This window comes from Mirounga leonina, unplaced genomic scaffold (genome assembly GCF_011800145.1).
Source record: "Mirounga leonina isolate KUSES-001 unplaced genomic scaffold, KU_Mleo_1.0 Mir_115, whole genome shotgun sequence".
NCBI classification, from domain to species: Eukaryota; Metazoa; Chordata; class Mammalia; order Carnivora; family Phocidae; genus Mirounga; species Mirounga leonina.
The window spans coordinates 49,940,404-49,966,978 of record NW_023270268.1 but is presented as its reverse complement, the minus strand read 5'-3'; the positions used below and the strand labels follow the sequence as shown (position 1 = coordinate 49,966,978).

Here is a 26,575-nt window from a genome sequence, read left to right as displayed (position 1 = left end):
TGGAGGCTACTGTTGTTGCTGATGAGGAGAAACAGAATGTAAGAGTGTGTTGGGGATGTTTGCCAGCAACCTGTCCTCAACATCACCCCGAAATATGTTGAACCAGATCAGGTGCCAGAATGTTTGTAGATATTAGGAAACCAAAATAGGTTTTCAAGTAGAGAAAAATAAAGTTGGATCTATTTCACTTTAGAGCTTCACTCCTTCAATTGCTCAACACTTATTCATTCATTCATCCAATCATTCATCCATCCATCTATCCATCTATCCACATAATAAATATTTACTGAGCACCTACTATGTGTCTGTTGCTCTGCTAGACTGGAAATAGAGTTTATAGACCTGCGTATGATCAAATGCAGTTGTCAGTAGCCACATGTGGCTATGAAGCATTTGAAATGTGGCTGATCCAAATTAAGACGTGCTATAAGCATGAAAAGCACAACAGATTTCAAAGACTTAGTGTGAAAATAATCTCATTAATAATTTTTATATTGGGGCGCCTGGGTGGCTCAGTTGGTTAAGCAACTGCCTTCAGCTCAGGTCATGATCTCAGGGTCCTGGGATCAAGCCCCGCATTGGGCTCCTTGCTCAGCAGGGAACCTGCTTCTCCCTCTCCCTCTACCTGCTACTCCACCTGCTTGTGCTCTGTCAAGTAAATAAATAAAAATCTTTAAAAAATAATTTTTATATTAATTACATGTTGAAATAATATTTTTATATATCCGGTTAAATTGAAAATATATATATGTATTTTTTTAAGATTTTTTTTATTTTTAAGTAATCTCTACACCCAATGTGGGCATTGAACTTACAACCCTGAGATCAAAAGTTGCATGCTCTGAGCCAGCCATCACCCCTAAAATATATTTTTACAATTATTTTCATCTGTTTCTTTTTACCTTTTGAAAGTAACTAATAGAAAATTCAAAATACACATATGACTTGCATAATAATTAGTGCTGCTAATGACTATTTGCAGAAGATTTCTGCCTGGTATCATTATGTCTTGGGGGAAAGATTGAGAGTGTCTTTCAGGAAGATAATAAAATATAAAGGCAGAGGGAATGATCCATTGTGCTTAGGTGACATTTCTAGTTTTTAGGTCATTAAATTTTTGTTCTGAAAACTTTGCTTTGGATCTAAATATCTAGATCCAGTGTTCTGGAATTGAAAAACGGAGAAAATTTGGGATGCTGAAATGTGTGTTACTTTCTGGTATTTTTTTAGCTGTCATTGGATATCCTAGATACCTGAATATCTATGGATTCCTGCTTGCATATGGGGACACCAAACAAGATGGCTTAGCAGGAAGTAAATACTTATGGAATGGGCTGTTTGACATGATGATATTGTGGGAACTAAGTGAAGCTAATTTGATATTGTCTCTCTTATTTTAAAAAGACATCTGGGGGTACCAGGGTGACTCTGTCAGTTAAGCGTCTGCCTTCAGCTCAGGTCATGATTCCAGGGTTCTGGGATCGAGCCCCTCAGGGCTCCCTGCTCAGTGGGGAGTCTGCTTCTCCCTCTACTTGTCCCCCTGCTTGTGCGCTTTCTCTCTCCCTGTCAAATAAATCTTAAAAAATAAGTAAAAAAGACAATCTGTGTTGTTTATGTCTGCATTGACTTGCTAGCAGGAAAAAAAAAAATGGAACTGTAATTAGGTTGGGAAAACACCTAATGACTAAGAGAGTCTGTGAGATTAACTAGTTTTGGCAAAAAGCTCTAAATAAAAGTTAGAAGGCTGAATTCCAAATGTTTTTTAAATTAAAATATGATTTCATTAAAAAATCATCATATTCTCAGATCAACACATTGGTGGGATTTCTCTTTTCCTTTTTAAAAAGCTATGCAAACTGGGCGCCTGGGTTGCTCAGTCGGTTGAGTGTCTGCCTTCGGCTCAGGTCATGATCCCAGGGTCCTGGGATCGATTCTCATCCCCGCTCTGTGGGGAGCCCGCTTCTCCCTCTGCCTGCCGCTCCCCCTGCTTTCTCTCTGTCAAATAAATAAAATCTTAAAAAAAAATAAAAAGCTATGCAAACAAAAACAGTTCCCCTCTTTTTTTCTGTTATTCATAAGTAGTCCATGCTTTGTAGACTCCTGCCCTCTAGTAATGCTCACTCACTCACTCTCTGGAACAATGAGAAGGATATATAGAGAGAAATTAGCCTGACACTTGGGAATGACAGAACACCAAACCAAAAAACCTCTAATACAGGTCCTCAGACACACAAATGCTCTGTGTCTATCCCTTTCGAGGCTGACTTATATTGGAATGAAGTTTCTTTTTATTTATTTATTTATTTATTTATTTTTAAAGATTTTATTTATTTGAGAGAGAGAATGAGAGAGAGCGAGTACATGAGAGGGGGGAGGGGCAGAGGGAGAAGCAGACCCCCCGCCGAGCAGGGAGCCCGATGCGGGACTCAATCCCGGGTCTCCAGGATCATGACCTGAGCCGAAGGCAGTCGCTTAACCAACTGAGCCACCCAGGCGCCCTGAAGTTTCTTTTGTATGAGCTCAGGAGAAGATTCTGAAATACACAGTGGGATTTATGGAAATGAGAGAATTAAGAATATGAGTAGCAGAGAGCACAAGGAACTGTCAGTGACTCTGGTAAGAACACAGCAGCATAAGAAAGAAGAAATGGGATACGGGGCTGATTTTTTTTTTTTTTTCTTTCTTTCTGGGATTGAAACACACACCATCGATGCCAGATATTGTAGAAGAGACAGATGGTATGGCAGATGCTGTGAAAGAAAAATGACTTCCTACTAGGTGAACCAGAAAAAATAAACAAGAAGGACAGAGGGAAAAGTACAAGAGTTCCCCTCTGTTGTCAGGAACATCGTCCCATGCTGTAAAATGTAATTGCACTGCATAGGCTTGCAGATTGCAAATTAAGCATCTTAACCATGTTCTCCACTGATGGCACATTTGGAATTTACAGCCATTCTTTTGAGAGGGCTCACTTTTTGTCTACTGGTTTTCTAAAGAAGAAGGGAAGACACCAACTAATTGGATATATGATGCCTATATATTATAAAGAAGATGCCACTGCTCATCTTTTTCTGGCTCAGTTGGTTGCCATAGGATATGGAGAAACTGAATGAAACTCATCTTGGTTTATTTTAGAAACATTCCCAATTAACATCCTTTCAAGGTGCAAATCAAATGAATGGGTTGGCATTTTAATAAACTTAAATCAAAGTTTAAAACGTGTCTCAGAAAGCTGCGCTGGGCTCTCTCATTAGGTCCCTGGGGTTTAAACCAGGTGCCTCACCAAAATTATAGCTTAGCATGTGCCGTGGCTCCACGGAGTTGATAGGAATGGTTGAAACCAATAAAAATGATTTTCAAAGGCTAAGGGTCTAATATGAGATACCCAGACACACACACGCAGTACAGTGCCAACATATATAGATTTAATATATGAAACTTCATCACTATGCACTTGGCAGCCACAGTTACATCACTTATATTAGACAGGAATGGATGCAGTCGAACCTAAAATTGCCAATGTGAGTTGCTGAAATAAAGAAAAGTATGTGAACGATATTAAGAGTTTTCTGACCATTACAAAAATTAGAAAAGGGGGGGTTGGGGGGCTGGGCAAGTATCCAGTCATGGTTTTGTCACTATATTTGCAGAGGAAATTGAAAACTAATTAAAGACTATAGAGTAACATTGACTAACAAAGAACTACTGTAGGCTTTTGAAGGGTAATTCTGATTATATATAATATTTAGTTTCTTGCTGTTTTTAGAAACACTAATAGCCCTCTGAGGTAGACCCCATTGTACACGTACAACCTTCACTCACACACAACTTATGACTTAGAAACTCATGGCAGAAATGAATCTTAATAACAACATGGAATCCAGAAATAGCTTAGACGCCATATTCTTCCATTTTTAAGGGAGCAAATGCACCCAAGGCCTCCTGGCAATCCCTGTCTAGTTCTCATTTTCTTTTTATTTCCTATTTCTTCTTCTCTCTATTGCCCAGATCAGTGCTGCCCTCTGCTACAGTAAAGTAGAAGACACAAAAAGCAGAGAATAAGTTTCCAGAGACTAGTATCACACCAGCATCTCCACCAGGCCCACCTTGGAACAAATTAGCATACTAAGTTTGAGGATACACATTTTCTGAAAGCCAGGGAGAAATTACAGGGACGCGATTTCAATCTGGAACAAGTCCTACTTGAGGAATTTCTTTGGTATGTCCCTGCTAAATCCTCCCAGAGGAATAAGCCTTAGAGCCTGATAGGCCAGCTAGGAGTGGATCCCTTTGGTGGAGGGTGGGGAGAGCCGACTACATTCCAGCATTGAAATGGTGGATGGCCGCAGAGCCACAAAATGCCATGTTCCTTGATCTTATCATCAAGTGCAAATTTCTATTGTTTGGCCTCCTTCATTAGACTTCTGAACTTGGACAGTGACTCTTGACAAAATAGCTTGATAAAATTTTCTGCTCTGTGGAATTTTATATGAGAAATGCGGGGAAAATGAACATGTTCTCCAATTCTAGCAAAGGCCGGACAATGCTGCAGTTACAAATTCTATTGGGCAGCAATCTGGTGTTTCGAATGTTGCTGCCGTTGGTTTGTTTAGCACTCTGAAGCTCCCTTCTACTAAACTTCAACACATCATGTTCACACACAAGACACCATTATCTTATCAATATCACATAGCTTAGACCCTAATTGAGAACTTCCTCCTTCTATAGGTATAGAATGCAAATTATAATGTTTTCTGTTTGAGAGATTCCTGAATTACAGCTCTAAAATTAGACATAGGGGCAGGATGCGCAAAATGGGCAAAAAAAAAAAAAAAAAAAAGACCCGGGAAAATCCCAAATGTTTTTCTATCCTGTACATGGTGTAATTGCAAAGGATTCTTTTCCAAAGAGGAAAATAGTGGCACTAGGCACTTGGAAGCAATTTCAGTCTTTCACAGTCCCCACCAAATGGCATTTTATTTGACACTTTTGTTTATCAGATAGTTTTAGCATTCTCTTTCAATGTGTCATTGAGGAGAGTGTGACATCATGTTATCCTTGCAATAAGCACTTCTTACACTAATAAGATGTTTTTGACTGCTTTATGAAATACCTATTCTTCGCCTTGATAAAAATATGCATTTTTATGTCATTTCCATGGATAATTCTTATTATGAATTTCCAACACTGATATTGTTCTATGATAAACTCCTGATTTACTCAGAATCAAGAAAGCAGAAGGCTCTAAGAGAAAATTAGATATATAAAAATATATTTTTAACATTTCTCTGTAGTTAAGAGATAAATGGCAAGGAAAATAATTTCCATAATATTTTGTCAGAAATGCAACCTACAGAAAAATTCATATATACTTTCCTATGTACAATCATTTGTACTTCTATAACTTCTATAACCCTATAGCAAGAATAAACCTTTATAGAACCTGATTTATTATAAGATCCTGGACCACCTTTTGAATCATCAAGGACAAATTTATCTTCAGTATAATTTTGAATAGTTAATAGAATTTGCCCTATTCTAATTCCTTGAAAATGTGTAACTGTATGTCATATTATAAGCCTTAAATGACAGAACATTCTTTTTTCCTCTTATCCCCCAGATATCTTTGTTCTTATTCACCTAAGGTAAGTCTAATCCATAAGACTGTAAATCTCAATTAAGTAGAACATGCTAATATGTCCCCCCCAAACTATCTTCTTTCTCAATCATCTTAGGTAGACTCCATAAATAAATGTAAATTGAAGAAAATTTAGTTTTAGGAACATTCTCAAAGTTTCCACAGGAAGATGCCTATTGTCTTCAAACAGTTGTAACAAAAAGGGACTAAAATGTTGCAGCTCCTTGAAAATCAAAACCCAAATTGCAATGAAGAGTCTCATTTTGAAGTAGTCACTCCTATAAACCTCTGCTCATGGTACCACTTAGCACCTGTTACCACAGATTGGAAGCTAATCAGACCTAGTCATTACAAAAGAGGAAGATCATCAAGGGACTTACTCCTAAATAATGATGGCTGGGTTATAAACTCCCCTTCCAATTAATTTTATTCGTTCAGTTGATGAAATTGCAGAAGTGAGATGAACCTGGAAAAAGGGAGCACTGTAACCAGCAGGAGCCACAGTCCCAATGCCTGTGGGCGCTTCAAAAAGGAATGAAGATGCAGGATGCAGAGCTCTGGCCTTGAGGGTAAATGCTGAGACTGAAAGACATTGACTGGAAAGGTGTTCATTTTCCCCATTCAACCAAATCAGTCTGAATGTATTTCATTTCCTACTAGTAGTGAAATGAGTCATCCAGTTAGAATCAATAACTTCATCAAATTTCTTCACTCACCTTCCATGGGGGTGTTGCTGTCCGGTCGGTTTGCAAAGACTACGTCCACATACTCGAGCTGCAGCCTCTGGAGGGAGCCCTTCAGCCCTGGCAACCAAGGCAGGAAAAACCCAAAAAGTACAAATGTAAGCACTATTAGAAATAGTTAAAGTTGGGGGCGCCTGGGTGGCTCAGTCGGTTAGGCGTCTGCCTTCGGCTCAGGTCATGATTCCAGGGTCCTGGGATCAAGCCCCACATCGGGATCCCTGCTCGGTGGGAAGCCTGCTTCTCCCTCTCCCACTCCCCCTGCTTGTGTTCCCTCTCTTGATGTGTCTCTCTCTGTCAAATAAATAAATAAATCTTAAAAAAAAAAAAAAGAAATAGTTAAAGTTTAAGAGACTCTTAACCCTAGGAAACAAACTGAGGGTTGCTGGAGGGGAGGTGGACGGGGGGATGGGGTAACTGGGTGAGGGGCATTAAGGAGGGCACGTGATATGATGAGCACTGGGTGTTCTACGCAACTGAAGAATCACTGAACTCTACCTCTGAAACTAATAATACACCATATGTTAATTAATTGAATTTAAATAAAATAGAAATAGTTCAAGTTTGGTTTCCTTCAAACATTTACTTTAAAAAAAAGCACTATTAGTTTCAAAAAGACACTGAATACAACGATATATTAACTGGCCCCTAGAACCTTTAAAAAATATATCAAAGGCTGTCTTTGTCCTCAACAAAGAAAAGTCTTATAGGGTGGCACAGTTAAGCATGTGACTCATGGTTTCAGCTCAGGTCATGATCTCAAGGATTGCGATCTCAGGGTTGTGAGATTAAGCCTTGCATCAGGCTCTACACTCAGTGTGGAGTCTGCTCAAGACTCTCTCTCTCTCCATCTGCCCCTACCCCCCTGCTTTTTTTTTCTTTCTCTCTCTAAAATAGATAAATCTTTAAAAAAAGTCTTATAACTTTGTCAATAATTTCAGTACTCCTACCTCACCAGAAAACACATACCCAGTAATGATCTCTCACAGTGACTCATTCGTGGCCGTATCCAGGAGCAAAGTTTAGAATAAAAAGTAGCCCAAGAGTTTAACTTCTTTCTTCTTGAAAAAATGCAAATCACTGTCATGTTATGAATAACTTAACAGGCTTACAGTGGGATGGGATATATTTATTGCACATCAAAAACATTAAAATGGTATGTCAGAAATAAATGATTGCCAAGCCCATCTTAATGTACACATGTGTTGTAACAGGAATAAAAGGATTGGCAAATGAAGGTTTTGCTCAACCTTTTACTGATTGAAACAAAGTTTGAAGAACCTTAAATATAGCTGAGTTCTACCATTTCTATTATTCCCTGTTCTTTGGGGGAAGAAACGAAAACACTAGAAGCTATAAAGACTTAGGTAATATAAAGGAGAGAGAGAACTTAAAAAAAAATCCGGAACCAATAATCTAAGTTTTAGCCCTAACCATTTGGTCACATTCCTAGGAGTACTCAGAAAAAATGATTTAATTTCAGTAAAATTAATACTTCCCTGAAATAGAATGTATTGTATATAATATTATGCAACCAAAAGGATGACAGTTCAAGAACAAATTTATCTCATTTCCATGAGGCACAGCATTTCCTTATCAGCCTATTTAATTCCTCAGGAAGACCGGTGGTTTTTCTCTTTTTATTATAGGCATAAAATTAATTGCATGTTAAATGAGGCTCTTATAAATTTAAATTTGGCTCATTTAAATTTGATTTTTCAAACTGGTATACCAGCCAGCCACAATTACTTTTCTGACAGGAAAATGAAGTGCTTGGATATAGTTCCGGAAATATTTTTCATTCATTGAGAAAGGATTGTTTGTGATAGTAGCTTGTTAAAAGAAGCACTGATGAAGAGATTAGGGCAGAGGGGTGTTACAAGGTCCAATGCTTGCTCTCGAAAAACTGCAGTGACTTTCAGGCCTGGGGTATTGCCAGCTCTCTCGAGGGGCAGCTTGAAATTAAATTAACCTTAAAAAGCACTATGATATGAGCCACTTTTTGGAAGCAAGTATATGTATTGGAGGAAGTAAGGGGAGGACAGAATAACCAAATGAACAAATAATAGGGTATCACAGGTTGGAAAGGTTGGAAATCTGTCCTCTATCATGCTCTGTGTTTCCACTTGGGTTATTTGAACCCCCCCCCCTTTTTTTTTTTTTGGTGACTCAGGTCTCTGATCTGCAGTGGAGATAACAATACATACTACCTTCAGGATCACTGCTCCGGGAGAGCAACTAAAACCAGCTGTCAAGCACTTTGTAAGCACAGTAATCTATAGAAATGTGGTGATTATCACAGTGGTGCTAACATCTGGAAAGGTTCAGAATGAGAGGTGCCAAAGACTCAATGCTAAGGATTTTCACTGGACCTCCTGGTTTTGGAGGGAGGCATTTAGTGACAGTTCTGGCCCTTCCTGGCACTGAAAGCAAGTGTCCCCCTTTCTGATAATGGCCCTATCCCTCGGTGTCTCTTCTAAACAGCTCAGCATGGGCAGAGAGTAACTACGAGAAAAAGCTGCAGCTGGCTCGGCCCGTTTGTAGTGCTGTGTGGTCGGCCAGGACTTGAGTCATTCACTCTCCCATGTCCTAAGCATGGGCTAAATCCCAGTATGATGCCCAAAATGTGCTGGGCTCCCGGGGTATAGAGATGCATGGACACCGTATTTATCCCCGAGGAGCAAACAGTGCAGTGAGAGCATGTTGGGCACAGGTCACCGCTCAAGGTAGTAATGTGTACCCGTAAATAATGGCAAGCCCTCCATATGAAGGTCAGTCTTATCGTAAGTGATCATTCCGTGCCTCTCCATTCTTTCTCAGGAAGGCATTTTTTCCCTGATATTTAGGCTGAGATTCAGGTGTATTCATGCGAGAATATAAGAAATCATGTGTTATGTCACATCAGTGACCCACCTGAACCCCCACGCTGACTCTGAAATGAAGTAGAAGGAGATTGTGCCTCTAAGAGACCCTGTCCCTAACTTTGAAAATCTCAATCACATCAAGCCTTGAAATCCATGGTGGAAATTCTGGGTTTTACTCTCTGTGAGATGGAAAATCACTGGGCAGGGGTGGTGGGGGGGGAGGGCTGGGAAGGGAGGAGTTAAACAGGGGAAATTACTTTATCGGATTTCCAATCTGAGCTGGTCACGGGTCTGCTGAGGATGACCTGGAGGAGGCAGGAGTGAAAGCAGGGAGGGTGGCCATTGAGAGGTCACGACAGCAGGGAAAGTGGGCCAAGTTGGGACGAAGTGTTCAAAATCAGGACAAGTTGCATAAGTAGAAATAAGGGGACTGGTAGGTGTGCTGGGTACAGAGTGTGGAGGTCAAGGAATCGAGGATGACTCTCAGATATTTGGCCTGAAAAGTGAAGGGACTCTTAGTAAGACAGGGAAGTCAGGGGGAAAGCAGACTGGTGGGAGCCACAGAAGTCTGAGCCACACGTTAGTCAAGCACACGGAGCTCTTGGCTGGTGGACGGAGCAGCCTGGCATTCAGAGGCGAGGTCTATGTGCAGGCGAGGCAAAGGGTTTGGGATGCAGGGTACTGATTTGGGCCTTGCTGACATTGTCTCAGCATCTTTGGGCCCTGGTTTCCTCATTTATCCAAAGACAAACTAGAGTTAAATGATCTTTATGCTTTAATCTTTCATGTGACTACAAACCAAATCAGGCACTCCTGCCCTTTCCCATTTGGATGCTTTAATCTTATAGAAATAGTTAAATTGTAGCAACATAAAGACATGCTCAACAAAGCCATTCAGGGTTTATCTCCAATGAGCAAATAGTCATGTTGTAGCCCCACTTAGCAAATGTTTGTTGAGCATTGGCTTGGAACCAGGTATTGTTTTAAGTTTAAGTAGACGTGCAAAAAGGCATTAACCTTGGCTGCAGAGGGGCATCCGGGCTGCTAATCATAACCTAAGGTAGGCAAGTGCGCTGCTGCAGTGAATGCACTTGCTAAAGGCACTTTGGACTTCAGCCTGTCCCTCGGCACTAACCCAGTATCTGTGGGCGTGAATATAGGAGAAGCAGGAAAAAAGCTCCCTGTCCTTGAGGAGATGTCTGCAAGCTAATTGGCAATTCCTCAAAAGTCCACAGGATACTAAATGATGTTATGTAAAGAAAATAGCTTTTTTTTTTTTTTTAAAGGAACACATGTGCCAAAGGTTTGGGGGGTGGGAGGGATGGGGTGGCTGGGTGATAAGAAAATAGCTTTCAAGTGACTGTAGTAAAAAGAAATCGAAGTTGATTTTTCTTTTAGGTTCTTAAGATGAACAGGAATTGTATTGTTTATAAGGTAAACTTTAATTCAATGTAAGCCAACTTCACAGGCATCTAAAGAAATACGCCCATTTCAGAAGTTAAGCAGACTGGCATGGTCAGAGATGGTTCAGGTGTTCCGTATTGTCTGTTGAACTGTGTAGAAATAAGGAAATCAGTAGTCTGGAGATTCTGTGAGGGTTCTATTCAAACATGCGGTGTCCACACATTTGCTTTCCTTTCCAGCTTGAAAAAAAAATGTTGCCTTAAATGATGGGCAATTTTTCCGTATATAATTTTCCGCCTTCTTCTTGGCAGACCTCTCAGTCATGACTTAAGACAGGTCTGCTTGTTTTTATAAAACTGTGCTGTGGGACGCCTGGGTGGCTCAGACGGTTAAGCATCTGCCTTCGGCTCAGGTCATGATCCCAGGGTCCTGGGATCGAGCCTCACATGGGGCTCTGTGCTCAGCAGGGAGCCTGCTTCTCCCTCTCCCTCTGCCTGCCTGTCTGCCTACTTGTGATCTCTCTGTCAAATAAATAAATGAAATCTTTAAAAAAAATTAAAAAATAAAAAATAAAACTGTGCTGTATTAGAATAAGGTCTGTGGCTACCCCTCCCATGATGAAACATGGTTATCCTGAGTGGGTGATTTCAGTTAAGTATGAACATGGAACACTGGGAAGAAATTGTGGTGAAGCCATCTGTTAAGAAATTTCCTCTTTCATTGAAAAAATCATAAATTAATTTTTTAAAATAAAAGTTCAGAGAAGTTGGGTTTGACATTTGCCATTCATTAAAAAGGTCTAAGCAGCTTCTCAGATTATTTTCCTCTCCTACTCCTCAAATCATGATAATGAGTTTGTGGTTTGAATCACATAACAAAAGTGTCATTCACCTGAAAGACAAATATACACTCAGACACAGCCTTTGCCTATAAAAGCACAGTTTACTTTAGTCTTACAATTTGACTTACCAAACTATTTCTATTCTTACCTGTAAGATACTAAGGAAACTTGATCTGCTAAATTTTAACACTGGCAAAATTGGGACTTAAAGAATGTTTGTGGAATGGCTGAATGAATAGACTTTCAGAGCTTGAAAGGACCTTGGGATTCTAAATGGATACAATAAACCTCCCATTGTGAAATTTCTATCTCCCTCTTGTGAATCCAAGGAGCATGTTGTTCCTAACTGGATCTAACTAAAGGAACTTGGGCTCACTGAAAAGGTCTTTCATATGAATTTTTTGAAAACTGCATTATGTACAAGTCAAGCTCATCTTACACTCTGTAAACCAGCTGAGGTGGCCAAAGTCACCAGCACTCAAGTGGCCTGAACTCTACATGAATTGGACTTCTGTCTGTCCTCTAAGAACACTTTCTAAATATAACATGCATAAGAATCTCCAATGTTCAGTAAGGTCACCTTCGTCACAAAACAAGTATCAATGAAACCCAAGGACAATGATTTATAAACCTCTTCAAACTTTATTTTGGGTCTAGAAATCTCATGTCCCCTCCCCTCCCACTTTCTTTCCCTGAAAATTCACTCAATTCCCTAATTTCAGCCTGCCTAGAAATATCCTTTTAGCTGATGCTCTTGGACTCATGAATATCTTTGTCTTTGGCTAAAACTATGAACTACAAAATAAACAGTAACAACATACTAATAAATGATCTCAATTCTTCAGTCCCAGAAGTTTGAAATTTTGTGTTAAAGTTTGAACCTGGGTCAATTTGAATTTCAGTTGAACTGGTTTATCCATCCTGAGAGATTAGTTCCTAAGAGAATTCCTTGACTTATTTAAAGGGACAGAGAATTTAAGGTATTTCTGTTAAGTTGTTTGAGGCTTGAAGAAAACTGATTTAAAAGAGAGAATTTTGAAATGACGCGCACACCGGTAAGTATTAAAGCAACGGCGATTCAGTAAAAAGCACAGCAACTTTCTCCATTCTTTCTCTCCTCGATTTTATGTTCTCTGTTGATTGCCATCCTGAACCATTTCTTGAATCTTTTTTAATCAACTAGATTAAAAAGAAAAGAGGGACAAGAACTTTCTAGGCAGCATACTGCTGCCTTGTTTTTCAGCTTGGTACAACAAGCTTACATAGATTATTTCTTTTGGGGGGGGCGGTTATTTCTCATGGTACATCACTCAAATCACACGGGCAAGTGCTAGGGCAGGAATGGTAAGAGTTTTAAGAGGCAGGCTGGGTTTTACTCGTGTTTTACAAATTGGACATGAAGGCCTGAGAAGGGATTTTTTGGGGGTAGGAATTTGGGGTAGCTTTCTCTAGTGCTAGAATGTGCTTATTCATTGTGGTGGCCTTAGAATGTTACTTAGTAAAGGCTGCCCTTATCTAGGGTATGGAGACTAACAGTTGCACTACTAAGAATGATGATGATAATGACAAAAATAACATTTATTAAGTGCTTATTATGTGACAGATACTGTGCTCAATGTGAATTATCTAATTTCAGTCTCTGTATAGTAATGTTGCGAGGTAGGAATATTTATAGCCCATCGTATAATCAAGGAGATGGAGGTTTAGTGAGGTTAAATAACTTGCGCAAAGAGTCCTAGCTCATAAATGACACAGTTGAAACTTGAAGCACCGTTTGTTTGGCTTCAAAGGCCAGTGCTTACAAATATATTAAAAATCAGTTAATGAGAAATACCAAACTCATACAAAAACTTTGGAAACAACTGACTGATATAATTATCACTGTTAAAAAATTACATATATGTGAAATATTAATATAAATATATTCTCTATGATCTGGCATTTTATTTTAGTTTTAAATTTTTTTAATTTTTAAAAAATAATCTCTATGTCCAGTATGGGGCTCAAACTCACAACCCCAAGATTAAGAGTCATATGCTCTATGGACTGAGCCAGCCAGGTGCCCCTTTTAAAAGTCTCTATTTTAAATTAAATGATTGAACACCAAAATTATTTTTTTTCCAATGGAAGTCTAAGATCTTTCCAAGTTTTCTTTATAGGTTAATAAAGATCTCTAACTTCTAAACTGCAATGAATGTCTTCAAATTCAACATTATCTTTTTTCTAAAAGACTTTTATTCATTTATTTGAGAGAGAGTGAGTGAGCATACAAGTGGAGGGAGGTACAGAGGGAGAGGCACAAGTAGATTCTCCCCCCCAACCCCTGCTGAGCAGGGAGCCCAACTGAGGCTCGGTCCCAGGACCCTGAGATCATGACCTGAGCTGAAGTCAGATGTTTAACCAGCTGAGCCACCCAGGCACCTCTCAACATTATCTTTCAGATTAGGTTCTGAAAAAAACTTCACAATGAAATGACAGCCTGGAAGAACATTTTTGCAACACGTGTAACTGACAAAGAGTGAACATTATTAATATACAAAGAGCTCCTGAAAAATTAATAAGATCAAGACAAACAACTCAAAAGAAAAATAGCTTAAGAACATGAAGAGCTGGTTCCCAGAAAAAGAAGCACAAAATTATAAAAAGTAGCTAAAACGCATTACTAAATAAATGTATAACTAAACAAATAAAACCAGCTCATCCATCAGATTGGTATATTCCTTTTTAGAAAATAATTTAAAAAATATGCATTATTCTTTGATCTAACAATGCTGCTCCAGTATCTATCACATTTACATAAGGATGGCCATTTGTATAATTCTTTATAATACTAAGACCAAGAAATAACCTACAAATCATGTGTGTGTCTAAAATTATTTTAATTGCAAAAAAAGTAGATTTTAGGTTAATATGTACAGCTTGATTCCCCTGGTTTCATACTTATGTTTTTGTACTTACAAGTAAATGTGGATAGATAGATAGATAGATAGATAGATAGATAGATAGATAGATAGAACAATTTAACTGTGGGGACTAGTTGGGAAGGACATGCCCCATATTGTCACACTGTGAAATGAGAGAAGATAAGCAAAGGGAGGATTTGTTTATTTTTATTTTTAAAGTGGTGAGATTAGAGTACATTTCATGTTTTTATTGACTTTGGTATTTCATAAATGAAACTAGTTTTAAAAAGAAGAAAAATCATCTGTCTTAATGATTAATCATGAATCTAAAGTTATAAAAATCTCAGATCTGTTTAGTCCCATTTAACATTTTTCCTTTATTGCAATAGGTGCAGGTGCAACATTTTTGTTATATATAAACAAATAAGAAATACATAAAAATTCCTCATAATTCTCATAATCCTCCCAATGAAGTAGAGTAGTACTCTACTACATAATGGTTCTAGAAGACTGTACTATTTCCTGTTTATTTCTAGGCTCTACAAAGTTTTGAGTACCATCACAAAAGCAATAGCCCCATGAATCAGTTACTGAGTGGTAATTTTCTACAATTTTTTAAAATGCATATAATACTCTTTAAAAACTATAATAGTCTTGAAAAATTATGTGCCAAAAAAAATGGACAACCTAGATGAAATGGATAAATTCCTAGAAACATATAACCTCACAAAACTGAATCAGGAGGAAATAGACAATTTGAACATACTGATTACTAGCAATGAAATTGAATAAGTAACCAACAAACTCCCAAAAACAAAAGTCCAAGACCAGATGGTTTCATAGGTGAATTCTACCAAACATTTAAAGAAAAGTTACTACCTATTCTTTTCAAACTCTTCCAAAAAACAGAAGAGTAAGGAAAACTTCCAAATTCATTCTATGAGGCCAGCATTACCCTGATACCAAAACCAGAAAAAGACACCACTGAAAAAGAGAACTACAGACCAATATCTCTGATGAACACAGATGCAAAAATCCTCAAGAAAATATTAGCAAACTGAATCCAACAATACATTAAAAAAAAAACATTTACTACAATCAAGCAGGATTGATTCCTGGGATGCAAAGGTGGCTCAATATTTGCAAATCAATCAACATGATATATCATATCAACAAGAGAAAGGATAAAAACCATATAATCATTTCAGTAGATGAAGAAAAAGCACTGGACAAAATACAACATCCATTCATGATAAAAACTCTCAACAAAATAGGTTTAGAGGGAATATACCCCCAACATAATAAAGGCCATATATGAAAAACCCAGAACTAACATCCTATTCAATGGTGAGAAACTGAGAGTTTTTCTCCTAAGCTCAGGGACAAGACAAGGATGTTCATTCTTATCACTTTTATTCAACACAATACTGGAAATCCCAGCTACAGCACTCAGACAAGAAAAGGGAATAAAAAGCATCTGAATTGGTAAGGAAGAAGTAAAACTGTCACTATTTGCAGATGACATATGTAGAAAACCCTAAATACTCCACCAAAAAACTACTAGAGTTGAAAAATGAATTCAATAAAGTTTCAAGATACAAAATCAATATACAGAAATCAGCTGCATTTCTATACGATGATGAAGTAGCAGAAAGAGAAATTAAGAAAACAATCCCATTTACAAATACACTAAAAATAATAAAGTATCTAGGAGTCAATTTAACTAAGGAGGTGAAAGACCTGTACTCTGAAAACCATAAAACATTGATGAAAGAAAGTGAAGATGACACAAACAAATGTAAAGATATTCCATGCTCACTGACTGGGAGAAAAATTTTGTTAAAACGTCCATACTACCCAAACAATCAACAGATTCAATGCAATCCCTATCAAAATACCAATGGCATTTTTCACAGAACTAGAACAAATAATCCTAAAACTTGTATGGAACAAAATATCCTTAAATAGCCAAAACAATCTTGAAAAAGGACAAAGCTGGAGGTATCCCAATCCTAGATTTCAAGATATACTACAAAGCTGTAGTAATCAAAACAGTATGGTACTGACACAGAAATAGACACATAGATTGATGGAACAAAATAGCCCAGAAATATACCCACAATTATATGGTCAATTAATCTATGACAAAGAGGGAAAATGCAATGGAAAAAAAAGACAGTCTCTTCAACAAATAGTTTTGGGAAAACTGGACAGCTACATGCGAAGGAACGGAATTGGACTTTCTTACCCCATACACAAAAATAAACTCAAAATGGATTAAAGACCTGTGAGACCTGAAACTCCAAAATTCTTAGAAAAAAACATAAGCAGTAATCTCTTTGACATCAGCCACAGAAACATTTTTCTAGATATGTTACCTTTGGCAAAGGAAACAAAAGCAAAAATAAACTATTAGGACTACACCAAAATAAAAAGCTTTTGCACAGTGAAAAACCATCACCAAAACAAAAAGACAAACTATTAAATGGGAGAAGATATTTGCAAATGATATATCCAATAAAGAGTTAATATTCAAAATATATAAAGAACTTATACAACTCGGCACCAAAAAAGATAAATAATCCAATTAAAAAATGGGCAGAAGACATGGACATTTTTCCAAAGAATATATGCAGATGGCCAACAGACACATGAAAAGATGCTCAACATCACTCATCATCAAGGAAATGCAAACTAAAACCACAATGAGATATCACCTCACACCTATGAGAATGGCAAAAATAAAAAACACAAGGAACAAGTGTTAGTGTGGATGTGGACAGAAAGGAACCCTTTCGCACTGTTGGTGGGAATACAAACTGGTGCAGCCACTGTGGAAAACAGTATGGAGGTTCCTCAAAAAATTAAAAATAGAATTACCATATGATCTAGTAATTCCACACCTGGGTATTCATCCAAAGAATACAGAAATGCTAATTCAAAAAGATAAAATGCACCTCTATGTGTATTACAGCATTATTTACGATGGCCACCATATGGAAGCAACCCGAATGTTCCTTCATAGATGAATGGATTAAGAAGAGGTTAGATACACACACACACACACACACACACGTACGTACGTATGTCTATATATCAAATGGAATACTACTCAGCTATAAAGAATGAAATCTCACCATTTGCAACAACATGGATGGATCTAGAAAGTATAATGCTAAGTGAAATAAGTCAGAGAAGGACAAATACCATATGATTTTACTCATATGGGGAATTTAAGAAACAAAACAAAGGAACAAAGAAAAAAGAGACAAACCAAAAAACAGACTCTTAAATACAGAGAACAAACTGGTGACTACCAGAAGAGAGGTGGGTGGGGGGATGGGTGAAACAGGTGAAGGGGATTTTTTTTTTTTTTTTTTAAGATTTTATTTATTTATTTGACAGAGAGAGAGACACAGCGAGAGAGGGAACACAAGCAGGGGGAGTGCGAGAGGGAGAAGCAGGCTTCCTGCTGAGCAGGGAGCCCAATGCGGGGCTTGATCCCAGGACCCTCGGATCATGACCTGAACCAAAGGCAGATGCTTAACAACTGAGCCACCCAGGTGCCCCAGGTGACGGGAATTAAAAGTACACTTATTGTGATGAGCACTGAGCAATGTATGGAAGTGCTGAATCACTATACTGTACATCTGAAATTAATATAATACTGTATGTTAATTGTATTCGAATTAAAAAAATTAAAATTTTAAATAAAACTATGGTAGTCTTAGCATACATCCACACAAAACTTGTACACAGATATTCATAGCACTATTATTTATAAGTCAAAAAATGAAAACAACCCAAAGGTACATCAACTGATGAATGAGTAAACAAGATGTGGTCTATCCACACAATGGAATTTTATTTGGCAGTAAAAAGGATTGATACTGATACATGTTACAACATGGATGAACATTATGCTACGCAAAAAAAGCCAGTCACAAAGTATTACATATTGTACGATCTCATTCATATGAAATATCCAGAGTTGCCCAATTTATAGAGACAAAAGTAGATTAGTGGTTGCTTGGGGCTGTGGAAGAGGGTAGGGAGAAGGTGGGAAGTGACTCCTAGTGGGTACTAGGTTTCTTTTTGGAGTGATGAGAATGTTTTAAAATTGAATTTATGGTGATGATCATACAACTCTGTTATTATACTCAGAACCAATGAATTGTATACTTTAAATGGGTAAACTTTTATGGTATGTAAATTATATCTCAATAAAGCTTTTTTAAAATGTCTTAGGGAAGTGTTTTATTAATGCTAGTACAGCTGTAAATGAGAAGAGTTTTAAAGAATTTGTCCTTTTTCTTTTGTGTTCCCAATTGTCTTCTCCATATCACCACACTCCTACATTAAAACCCAGAGAGATTGTGGTTGATTGTGATCCTCTTTATAGAGAATTTTCCCCCTCCCAGTGGGTTTTGAACCTATTTGGTTGATACGTTTCTTGAATCAGTAGCCCACAAATGAAGATAAAATGGAAGTGCCGTACCTACCTTCAATAATATGTTTTCTTGACAAACCTCTTTCCGTTTCAGCTCTAACAAGAAAAAGAAGCAAATGACTTTGAGTGGGGGTGTGCTTTTTTTTTTTTTAATTGCTGTTTTAAAAGTACAGAGGAATAATCATTCTAGATTGAATTGCTAATTTTATACCCTGTTCTTGGCAAATTCCATGCCACAGGTTGAGGAGAGAAGGCTGGTGAGCAACATACCGAGCCCCTTTTCTTTGGAGACCCCAGGTGATTAATTAACCATGACTCTCCTCACACAATATTAATAACAACTCAGCCACACACACCCCGTCCATATATAATGTGACATATGGCTCAACCATCCCACCTTGATTTTAACTAATCCCAGACCGCCCCCCACCCCCAAAAAAGCCTTGACATAAGTTTGTGAGCTGTTGATAACACTCACTTTTTGACAGAGGAAGCAAATTTGGAAGTGCCTTTTGACTTGCAAAAGAAATTTAACAATTACTTTCTGTTAAAATGTGATATAAGTCTTTCTTACATTAGTATCCTAAGAAGACAAACATTTAACTAGGACTTTTGTCTTTCCAAACCATCCTCAAGCACTGGACAGTTAGAAAGAAATATGGTCCTCAAGTTTTGTTTTGTTTTTTTATTATGTTATGTTAATCACCATGCATTACATCATTAGTTTTTGATGTAGTGTTCCATGATTCATTGTTTGCATATAATACCCGCTGCTCCATGCAATACATGCCCTCCTTAATACCCATCACCAGGCTAACCCCTCCCCCAACCCCCTCCCCTCTAGAACCCTCAGTTTGTTTCTCAGAGTCCATAGTCTCTCATGGTTCGTCTCCCCCTCCGATTTCTCCCCCTTCATTCTTTCCCTCCTGCTATCTTCTTCTTTTTTTTTTTTTTTAACATATAATGTATTATTTGTTTCAGAGGTACTCAAGTTTTAAAGTCTTCATGAAATGTTTCTTCAACATCACTACCTGTGGCAACCTCTTTTTAAAACATAGTAGTTTACCATTTGCCTTTGGTGATTTTGAATCTTTTATAAAAACATCAGATAATATTGTATGTAGTACTCCGCTACATAATGGTTCTTGAGGATTGTCTTCTTTCCTGTTTATTTCTAAAGTATAGGCAAGGCTTTAAGTACCATCACCAACGCACTGAGCAACAACACCATGAATCAGAGCACAGACAAAGTAAATCTACATTTCTCACAAGCACCATGTTGCTTGATTTTTATATAGGCGATAGTAGGAATAAAAATCTGAATTCCATCTTTCTGTCTTCATAGTCATCATAAAAAGGCTCAAAAATAGGAATAAAATATGAGTGTGTATGTGTAGGGGCTATTTGTATACATATACATTTTGATTTGAAGACTCCTAAGGAACTGTCCTCTGTCTCCAATTTTGTTTTTAACTGTTCCCTCTCAATTATAGGGAGGTAAATAAGGTTTTGTTTTTGTTTTTGTTAAGATTGCATGGAAATATTTGTGATTTCCATGAAAAGGTATGTGGAATAGCTAGCCAGACTTCTAAGTTCTGCTGAATCATGTAAGTACCAGTTCAAACACCAGTAGGCTTATCAGAGGCCAATTCATCCTGTGAAGTTTTGTTTGCATCCCACAACAGACAGAAGACTTCTCTTTCATTTGCCTGCCAGTGAGTGATATGGTAGCTTCCTGTTATTCTCCAAAAGGTGGTCCTTTTGATCAACATTTTCAACGCCTTCTGCAGAAATGATCAGAGACTCACACATGGGGCCAGACAAGATATCTTTATCTTTGCATTCCATGGAAGTCTCTGAGTTTTGGCAGATTCGAATAGTTTTTCTTCTGTGATGCTATGTGCTTGTTTTCTTTTCCTAAAATTTGAACTCTATTTTGGAAATGGTTCTAAGCATGAGGCTGGTATTTGAAAATCTCCATGAATTACTTACTAACAAGTGACCACATGCTTTACACTACATTTCTTTGGGGCATCTTGCTAAAATTGAATCCTAGGCTAATTGCTATTTCCTTCAAGGCAGAAAAAAATAATCTTTTTCCCCAAATCAATTAATTTTAGTACATTAGATGTAAAATGGTTGCCCAAAAGGATAAAAGTATGAAGTACTAGTTGTTTCCTGTCAAGTAGGGAAAAGAAAAGGTATTTAACTTACTTTCCACCCCAGTAGAGTTTGGTTGTTATGACCAAGCTGGACCTCCTGTATGTTAGACAAACAGAGAGAAATATTAAATAAATTGTTGGTTTTTGTAGTCATATTATTATAGCACCAGAAAGAATTTATTGTACCTCCCATTAAAAAAAAAGAACTGGTAAAGAGATAAATTTGTTAATTCATGTCACTGAAATATTGGGACAAAGGGAAGCTGGTGAGTGGGGACGTGAAGTCAGATCCTAGATAAAGAGGTTGAAGGGGATTGACCTTTACCTGGAGGGTCAGGTGGAGGAGGTTGTGGCAGTGAGCAGCTGATGGGGGTTGGCAAAGAGCATGAGCGGTAGGCACGGAGGGGCAGGAATGGTAAGCGAGAGGGTAAGTGAGTGGATTTAAAGGATGAACTGCTTTAGTAGCACTCACTAACGCTTATTTAGCATCTGCCATAATGTTGATTGAGTGTGAGCTTTCCTGGGGCTCAGTCCACCCTCTGCCAAGGACCACGGGCCCTAGCGGCTCTGAGTTATTATGCTTTCCAGCAGGCAGTAACTGACTGCATGGAGATATGAATGATAGAGTAGTCAATCAATAGGAATACATTTTGAGTGTTTTATTAAATGGAAACATTATTTTAGGAAAACAGTCTTAAAATTTGTAACTCAAGGTTTTAACCACTTTACTCCTAAGGGAATAAAAGGTGGAAATCTAGTCAGCAAACTTATTGCCTTCTCCAAACCACACCCAAGGGCAGGAAATGGCAATGGTATCACCATGATGGTGGAATAGGAAACGCGTCTTGAGAATTACGGTCACATAATTTACAATCAGGAGGCAGATCTCAGTATAATTTAGTTTCTCCAGGTACATAATTCAATTGAACTGGCCTAGGGGGAAAAAAATCATCTGAGATTCAAAGGTTAAGACTAAACTTTGGGAGTATTTGAAATAAGACATTTATAATTCCATCAGCTGTAGAGCCGATGCCTTGGGGCCCGAGATAGAAGAGCCTCACAAGATTAATGATAACCAAATGAGGAATAAGGGTGACAATTCTGACAGCCTAGCTGCAACAAGAAAAATCTGTAGAAAATGCCAGCAACCCCATCCCACTGAAGTTAATTCCCTGAACAGTGATTGGAATCACTGTAATGGAAGCCCTACAGATATGTGCATCTGGAGATTACACACTGCGGAAGGGCTGATGCACTTTCCAGGTTAATCCATCAACCTCACGATACCCAGTGTAACAGCAATCTGCCACAGGGGAGCCAGGTCTCCTCGAGTAAACCTTTTCACAGCTTCAACCAGACGCCAGATAGAATATCATAAAAAATGAATGCAGTCCTCTCGATTATTCAGAGCGGCTGGGCCCACCAGAGCTGCATATCCTCTCCAAATACTATCATAGACTTTTTTTTTCCCCCCCAAAGTTAGGCTTTCCGGAAAATGTCTGAGCTCCGTCGGTGTGCACACTAACATGTATGTTCAAAGGGCAAGAGTAGCCAGCCAGCAACCTGGCCAATTACCACTGACCGTCGTGGAGGCATCTCCAGCAACTCTTCCGATTGGCTGGAGACTGATAATATGAGCATTCTACACTGATAGAGCACAGCTTTCAAAATACTTTTGCACACATCTCCCTTTATCAGCACGACACTTCATGAACAGTTAGGCCGTCCATTTTACAGATGGGGAAATGGAGACTCAGACAAGTGAAGTAACCTGCCCTGGAAAGCACAGCAGGCAAGGGGTCATGCTGGGACTAGAAGCTAAATATGCTAGTTGAAACTTCTTGTAGAGACTCTGTGCTATGGTCTATCTTTTCATCAGTCTTGTAGGGGCAGCCATGTACTGATATCAATATTCTGGAGCATGGTGACAGCTTGGGTTTTTATCTGCAAGATGGAAAGCCAGTTTGTAGAAGACGCATGTTAATCTGGTTTCTTGTAGGTGTGTAACAGGCTCTGCAAACCATGGAGAGTGATGGTTAGAGGTTGTCTGGGTGCTAAGGGGAAAGAGCACTGATGGTGCTCCCCTCCTTCCTCAGGTGTCCTCTGTCAGCCCGCACCTTGTTGCGCAGTCCACAGGGCTGTGAGTGGGCTCATCTCCAGGGGCTCTGTTATGGGCTCAACTATGTCCCCTAAAAAGACATGGTCAAGTTCTAACCCCCGGTACCTCAGAATGGGAGCTTATTTGGAAATGGGGTCATTACAGATGTAATTAATTAAGATGAGGTCATACTAGAGTAGGGTGAGTCCTTAATCCAATATGACCAGTGTCCTTTTTTTATTTTTCCAAAGATTTTATTTATTTATTTGACAGAGAGAGAGAGCACAAGTAGGCAGAGTGGCAGGCAGAGGGAGAGGGAGAAGCAGGCTCTCTGCTGAGCAGGGAGCTGGACGTGGGGCTCAATCCCAGGACCCCAGGACCATGACGTGAGCCGAAGGCAGCCGCTTAACCGACTGAGCCACACAGGCGCCCCTGACCAGTATCTTTGAAGAAGACACATAGACACACACGAGGGGAGAAGGCCATCTGATGGCAGAGGCAAAGGCTGAGTGCAGCCCTGGCTGAGGAATGCCCAAGATTGCCAGCAAAAGCCAAAACCTAGGAAGAGGCAAGGAAGGATTCTACTCAGAGTTTCAGAAAGAGCACGGCTTGGCCCAAACCTTGATTTTGTACTTCTGGCCTCCAGAACTGTGAGAGAATAACTTCTATTGTCTGAAGCCACGTAGTTTGCAGCACTTGATTCCAGGAGCCCTAAGGAGTGGTGCAGTCCCTATTTGGGCGGTGATGGATGGTTCTGAGTGGGAACAAAACTCCCGCAAGGTGGAGGACTGGGCAGGGATGTGAATATTTTTCCATATTTAAGGTTGAATATAGTTTTCTCTGAATAACCTTATAATCCCTGGAGTAGGGGAGGAGGAGCAGGGAGAAGGAGAAAGTGGGTCACCAAACTTTATTTGTTCATCTCTCCATAAATTTCTAAAAAGTTTCCATTTCCACTAATACTACAGAGCTCTTGTTTATCTGGCCAACAGCCGATCTTCTACCAGAGCAGAAGAGGATCCCAAACCTGTCCTGTGGTCTTGGCCTGATTCTATACTCATGCTGGGAAAGGAGGGGCTGTCGTGGTTGACATGCTCAGTGAAGTGGAGGGGGATTGCCTCCCCACCCCCCACAGGTGAGGCATTCCTCTTTACCACTGGCGTTGGCTACAGCCCGCGATGGAATGGGATGTGACCCCCTCAAGGACAGCAGATGAAGCACTTCCTGAATGCCCAGATTAATAGGGCTCCCTGCACACGGCAGAGGTGCTGGCTAATTGCGTTCAGATAAGAGAACTTTGGGGCATTGATCACAAGGACCTCTTTCTTCATCATTTCTTTGCATCCAAAGTTGTCAGTAAAATGAACAGTGAACATAAATACGTGTTTATAGATATTCAGCTTCCTATCAGCTGCCTTCCTTTGCCAAATTACCACAAATGGCAGTGAGGAACCATGAAAATGCCACTTTCTTTTATGCATGACTATCTCATGACCATCCCCTCCTTCTCTGCTAAACCCTGTGGTAATTCATTGCGATCAATGACTCATCAATACTTTTTGAAGCACAAGTAATGAACTTGTTGGTATTTATTTTCAAACCACTATAAATCATCTCTTTACCAAGAATTGCCTTCTTTTTTGAGAGCCTTTTGTTCAGCTATCATGCAATTTTATTTTCCCTTCTTTGGTACAAAATAATAATAGTCTTTTTAAAGGCAAGTACACGATTCTCGTGAATGCATTACCTCCAGCCTTTCTTCTTGATGATGCTCCCCAGAATCACTTCAGCCCTGGAAGGGAAACAGAAAATGGCTTAGGATACAGTGTCCCAGAAACGCAAGAGTCAATCCAAAACCACGAGAGCCATTCCTTGTTTGAACTCTCAGTGCCTACATGTCCCGAAAATAGAAGCCGCTCTTGGCTAGTAGCACAGTTTCCGCTGTTTCTGCTTGTGCCTGCAGAATCCGGCTCCTGGAGCATTCCAGAAGCACCTGCCAAATCCTGACACGCTGGCAGGAGACCACCTATGGTCCTGATATTAAGAAACAACAGAGTCATTTGGCAGTTTGATGTTTTTGAGCCACTCATCCCATATATAAATATCCTACTTGGCAGAATCCAATGGGAGTCAAGGTTTCCCTCCTAGTTACCATGGTCTTTGATTGTGACTAGGGAGGACAATGTGAACTTGCACTGTTTAGACAGAACATACTGACTCCCAGGTGATCTTGCAGGATGAAAAAAAAAAAAAAAAAAAAACCAGGTGGGGGTTTAGCCGTCCCAAAGGCTAGGGCTGCAGATGCAGTGGCCCACATCAAGGTCCTGGGTCCTAGGGACAAGTGTTGCCATAGCAGCAAGCTGCAAGGAGATGTAGAGAAGTGTTCTTCCTGCCCCTAAGGGTGGGTGGTGGAGAGGTATACTGAAGACATTCTCCACTGTCTTCTCCCCTCCACCTACCTGAGCTGGGACCCAAGGTAAGGAGTCTAAAACTTTCTTGTAGGTCCCTCCCAGGCCGACTGATGCTGTGAGAAGCCACTGGGCTCTCAGAGGCTTTCTGAGTGGGGACATCAGTGGAATTAGCACTTTGTGCATTAGAGTCTTATGGATGCAGAATGGTCACTGACCATTGTCTGTCTTGGCTGAAAGTTCTGTCTTTGTTGGAGTGTCCAGCCTGGCAAGAAACCATGCTGCAGGGCAGCTACGGAGCATGCCCCAGACAGACCCTCAGGGGATGTCACCCCAGCCTCCCCTGCCCGGCCCCCTCTGGCTCTGAGGTCGCCTTTTGCAAACTTGTGTTTCATGGCAGGAACCTAGCTCAGGTGCACGCTGACAGTAAGTAGCCAGGACTGACTATCCTTCATAGTAGGAATACAGACCACCTGAGCAGGATGCAACAGGAGAAGAGAACCGAGAAAGGCTGGGATGTGGGAAGGAGCGAGGCCTTATCAATTTTATTTCCTCTCCTTGGACTCAACAGAAAACATCAGACACATGGGCTCTGAACCTCCCCGCTGGTCCTTAAACATAGCCGTGCCCTTGAGAAGGAGGAGACCCATGTGAGGAAAATGCACTGAGACCAGGCCACCACAAACTGGAGTTTGACTGTGATTCTCACCCGGGAGGGGGCGGTGAGGAGTTAGGTCTGCAGGTGATTAGGCGCCACAGTCCTGTTAGAAAATTGCATTGCTGCTCAAGCACCTGCCAGCTACTTAGTTTCTTTCTGTTCTGGGGGCTCCGTCAGTCTGTCCGTGTGGACAGCAGGTGGCCAAGGTGCTCTGGTTTTGTTCCACAATGTGCGTGTTGTGCTGGCGCAGGGGAGGCATGGACCTTGAGGCATCCCCAAGGGCACGTTCCCCACACGGTCTGACCAAGCCGTGAGTCCTGTCTCAGAGCCCCACACCCGCTCTGGGGTCCATGAGAAGGTTGGAGCTGGTGTGACTTCTCTAGAAAAGCAGCAAGGCCCTCCTACAGTT

General features: G+C 39.7%; 1 protein-coding gene across 1 annotated transcript in view; it reads right to left on the bottom strand.

Moving 5' to 3' along the window:
* KCNAB1 (potassium voltage-gated channel subfamily A member regulatory beta subunit 1) overlaps positions 1-26,575 on the bottom strand; it is a 377,254-nt gene that overhangs the window by 55,646 nt on the left and 295,033 nt on the right. Inside the window, exons 5-8 of the mRNA XM_034997624.1 lie at positions 24,848-24,892; positions 21,055-21,099; positions 18,893-18,936; positions 6,355-6,441 (exon numbers count right to left, since the gene is read on the bottom strand). Coding sequence (XP_034853515.1) covers positions 6,355-6,441; positions 18,893-18,936; positions 21,055-21,099; positions 24,848-24,892 — 221 coding nt within the window. The remainder of the gene's footprint in view (positions 1-6,354; positions 6,442-18,892; positions 18,937-21,054; positions 21,100-24,847; positions 24,893-26,575) is intronic.